The sequence below is a fragment of the Penaeus chinensis genome, chromosome 16 (assembly GCF_019202785.1).
Source record: "Penaeus chinensis breed Huanghai No. 1 chromosome 16, ASM1920278v2, whole genome shotgun sequence".
Taxonomy (NCBI): domain Eukaryota; kingdom Metazoa; phylum Arthropoda; class Malacostraca; order Decapoda; family Penaeidae; genus Penaeus; species Penaeus chinensis.
Window position 1 is genome coordinate 23,750,979 of NC_061834.1, and position 4,872 is coordinate 23,755,850.

A 4,872-nucleotide genomic window follows, 5' to 3' on the forward strand; every position below is an offset into this window, starting at 1 on the left:
TTACACAACTATATTGTGAAGGATTTGTTCTACAGATACACAAAGAATATAAGACATGCAGCAGGAAAACAAAATATGATTCTATAAAGTTCCATATTGCTTGTATTCTATCAACCATCAGTATATTTTAACAAGAACAGTAATGTATCAGTACTTATCACAAGTTAAGAATATTTTGTAAGGAAAACTAGTTATTGGAATAAAATCTTGCAATTATTAAACATTCTGAAATCTATATGTCTGGAGTTGAAAAATTATTTTTACTCACTTTTCTGTAAAATAAAACCGTATTAATATTTTCCAAGAATAATTTTAATATAAATTATTTCATCGTAGTACCTACTATTTAACATACATTTACAGCTAAAAAGTGTTATGGTTATATAAACCCTTTGTGAAATAAATAATTCATCTATAGCCTATAGAAAGATGTAATATTACCTGCTTTTGCTATAATAATTAGGTCAAGTAAACAATATATTTCTGAAAGCAAAAAAATTCAACATGTTTATTTACAGAAGCACAGTGGCCACAGTCAAAGACTATTCAACTTGAAATAGTATACAAATGTGTGTACACTTATATGTATATGAAATATACACACACACATACATGTCTGTAATACTATGACATCAAATTCTCTCAAAACAAAAGATAAGTTTCAAGCTTTTTCTTTCCAAACATGGCTCTGGAACTGAAACTAAAGATCTAAAGAAATAACTCTTCCCAACGATGAAGCTTAAGTGTCTCAGCAGCAAAACCAACAAAACAAAATAGACAAATAAAAATTGAAGAATGGCAACATGAAACATGAAGTATTTCAGTATATGTAGAAATACTAAATTTCAAGTAAGTGCACTATAAACACTCCTCAAGGTCTTGTGCTATTAGTAGCACTTGAAAATTTAAGTAATTACATTTGTGCTGGAGTGATGAACATCCATGAAACAATACAGGCTTTGTGGGCTAAGTGCTTTTTTTTATCCTTCATCATTTAATGTATCCCCTGTCTATTTTGCTTATTCGCATGAAAAATCTTATCTCATGAATATATATCACATGATTTCCTGATTTACAAGGGTTTGACAATTTCAAAGACTGGGTCATATATTCTTAATTTCAATATACAGCCTAACAAAATATATCTCTTAAAACTCGATGTCACAATAAAAATATCCAAAGTCAGTCAGATCCACTGTCGCTTCTATTTATTTAAGGATGCATAACAATCTTCCTCCTGTATAACTACTATGAGTAGATTATAATTTGGTCTTTGTTGACAGAAATGTATTTCTGTGCACAGTAAACTCTACTATTAGATCATGACTTTAGGTTAGAGTATAGAATAAAATTTCAAAGACTATATCTTACACATTTGTTAATGACTAAGTGCTCTACTGTGACTGAAGAAATGAAACTATATTTATGATGGATTAATAAAAAAACAAGGACCCAGTCTTTAATACATATCAAGTTAGCTTTGCAGTGGTACACACCTCACAGAACAATGAACACTGAACAAAAAATACTTATATACGTATCAAAGGACTTGATAAATCCTCTCAGACACATACAGTAACCCCAACAGCAGAAACAATAATGAATATATAATAATCAAACAGTTTTATTTGAAAGTTCAGATGACAATGTCATATCAGATTTGATTTTACATTGTTATTTGAGGAGGAAGAGGACTTATTCTTCCAAACCTGACAAAGATATCTAGTTTTAATTTAAAACTGCCATCCTGCCTTCCCACTGGACTGTGTAATTTAGCTTTTCCATCATATAATGTATAAATAAGTGTGTGTTAACCTCTGGGTATGGTTATCAATTTATTTATATATTTCTTTATTAATTTGTTTTTTTTTTTCCATTCACTATTTATCTATGCATTTATTTTCAGATTCAAAGTTGATGAAATAGATTAATAGATAAATAAGACACTATTAACCTATTTCAGTTGCTAAGTATTTTATCAGTAAATCATTATTTTTTTTATAAAACACACTGCTGTTTGCATTTCTGAGAAGCAAACTTATATAATCTTATCATAATCTTGCTTACTTTATCAACTTTATCTTGTTAATCAAAACAATATCTGTTAACTCTAATTATCTGAACTGGTAAGAGAGAGCCACATTTATAAACAACTTTTCATTAATTATTCAACCAAATTTTAGCAGTTGCATCCATGTAACAATTATACATATTAGAGCCGACTAAATGGAAGAGAACTAGGCTATAGAATTAAAATGCAAATTAATATATAAACTGTGATAAGGCACTATTGTGTTTCCACTGTCCTGATGAATGATGAATAGTATTTGTTTATCCAAGAGACCAACAAAAGCATTTCAATGACCTGTTTGTATGTTAGAAAATGCATTTCTATTCCAAGAAAGCAATAATAGCCTGACTTTTTTCTTTAACTGCATAACATATTTATCACATCAGTGGAAGTACATACATAAGAATTTAGAATTTTTCCAGTAGCATGTCCTTGGTAACTGAAATAGTATGACCTGTTATATCTAAATACCTAAATTAATTGGTAAAATTTACATCAGTGATATTCTTTTTCTATATATATATAATATATATTCTAATCTCTTCAAAAAAGTAATGCCAAAGCTACACTAATCTACTCTCCAAGTGCAGTGTTAATGAAATGGGTATTTTATAATGCTCTAAAGGCATTACCTGAATCAAGGCCACTAGCTAAAAGTATGCATATGCTTTAGTCTCAGTAAAGCAAAATTCTGTTTTTTGGTATTTTTATAATTGTATTAAGTATGGAAACATACCAATCATGTGACTATTTTTCTTACATCTAATAGATAATAAATATATAGCTTGTCTTTTCAAATGCAAAACAAAATTTACATTGTTTATCATATCATATACATTTGGTCCCCTTTGCTACCACTAAAAAAACTGTATATGCACTGCATATCTTCCAAGTCCTACTTCTGTCTACTCTGGCATGAAAAGAAAAAGTAACTACTACCACTTAGATTTTCTATGTTTCTAAAACAAATAAATAATTAAGTTCTAAAAGAACATTTGGCCACCTTTACTTTACCTAGCCATTTCTCCAAAGTTGCTCAACTGATGTTGCTCTGACACTCATCTAAGATACATATGTATACTTTTTAATTCTTTATTTTCCATTATCTAAATATAAACAACAGAAAATCCATATAGAAGACATATAATTAGTCTTGGTAACTTCTGAGGTTATCAAAGCATGAATACATTAGTCTTTAATCCATATGACAGTAAACATAGAAAGTAACCTATGAAGAACCAGTGAAACCCTTCTGCAATTTTATTATGATAAAAAAGCAACAATCATTTGTAAAAAATGCTGTGACCAATAAAAAAGCAATTTATGCGTTTCTGTATTTCCATTTATAACAACTGCAAACGTTTTTAACCAAGTTCTTATCATACATAACTAAGGTTTATTTACCTCCAGACTAACCTATTGATAATTAATTTCTCACAGAACATTAAATTTCATTAATAAACAAACTAAAACCTTTTGTAACTGAATCATAATGCAGTGAATAATTAGAAAGATATTTTCCATTATATCAAATGGTTTTATAAATTTGCTAATAACAAGTAAATATACAAATGGTAATAACCCCATAAACTTTCTTTTCTATCTGTCTTTTGTACATCCATTTTTTACAAAATATTCAACATTTTGTCACCTGAAAATATACATAATTTCATTCATGCTTTTTTTTGTGTGAATATTGAACTCCAATATATCAGAAAGAAAAACCTCAACTGAGTATTTTTATAATTAACAAACGATATTCACATGAGTTCTGAACAATATCGTCTACAAAAACATGTCAGATACATTATTTGCCTGCCCTACTCTGAGTTGGCAACAGTTTTTTAACAATAATTATAGAGCTGATACTACATAATAACACAGGGTCGTTGCCTTGGTGTTAAGCCTACAGCAGCCATTGTTGCATATGTGAAGACCTCTTGCACTCCTTCCTGTGTCTTTGCAGAGCACTCTACATATTTGGAGAGGCTGCATTTCTTGCAAAGCTTCTTCCCATCTCTTGGACTCAGCACATTCAGGTTCCTCACATCCTTTTTGGTACCTATCAAAAATATATATCATTATCTATACATAATGCTTATGCTAAAATACAAGTCAATATATTACTTCAGTTTTGCAGGAACATTGACAATTATATGTTTAAAATATCAAAATGAATGAGTATAAAAGAGTCTTAATGACTGGTTTGATAATGTAAGAAGAGAAACGATGAAAAACTCACCAACTAGGACCACTGGTGCTTTTGGGCAATGTTGCTTTAACTCTGGCAGCCATTTCGATGATACATTCTCAAAACTGGCACGATTGTCAAGCGCAAAGCACACTATGAACACATGTGTCTGTTGGGCAAGAAAGCCATTAAATATCGATATATATCAATTAGTGTTTCTGCAAGTCTTGTCTTTGGATTTTTTCCAAAGCGCATATCGGACTTATCCTTATATATAAATTCAAAAGCTGTTTCAGGTTAACTTGAAAGTATCAATAAGTTTCCTCTTCTGAAAAATTTGCGTAAAATTCAGCTACTATTTACATGGAATTTGGTGAGAGAGAATGGAATTTTGAGAACTCCCAAATAAAAGCTCACTATTTTACATATTAAAATGAAATTAGTAAACACGATGTGTACATACATGCTGCTCTAAATTTTATTAATTGAAAACGTTTGATTCTTTAGTAGAACTGTAAATAAATAACACAACAGGATAATTAACCCTATCTTACCCCGGGATAAGAGAGTGGACGCAATCTCTCGTACTCTTCCTGTCCTGCTGTATCCC

At 29.9% G+C, this 4,872-nt stretch overlaps 1 protein-coding gene across 1 annotated transcript in view; it reads right to left on the reverse strand.

Annotated features, from left to right (window-relative positions):
• Positions 1-480: 480 nt before the first annotated feature.
• Positions 481-4,872, reverse strand: part of LOC125033477 (ras-related protein ced-10-like) — an 87,154-nt gene continuing 82,762 nt past the window's right edge. Inside the window, exons 3-5 of the mRNA XM_047625018.1 lie at positions 4,817-4,872; positions 4,314-4,431; positions 481-4,133 (exon numbers count right to left, since the gene is read on the reverse strand). The exon at positions 4,817-4,872 is cut by the window's right edge and continues 76 nt beyond it. Coding sequence (XP_047480974.1) covers positions 3,940-4,133; positions 4,314-4,431; positions 4,817-4,872 — 368 coding nt within the window. The 3' untranslated portion in view covers positions 481-3,939. The remainder of the gene's footprint in view (positions 4,134-4,313; positions 4,432-4,816) is intronic.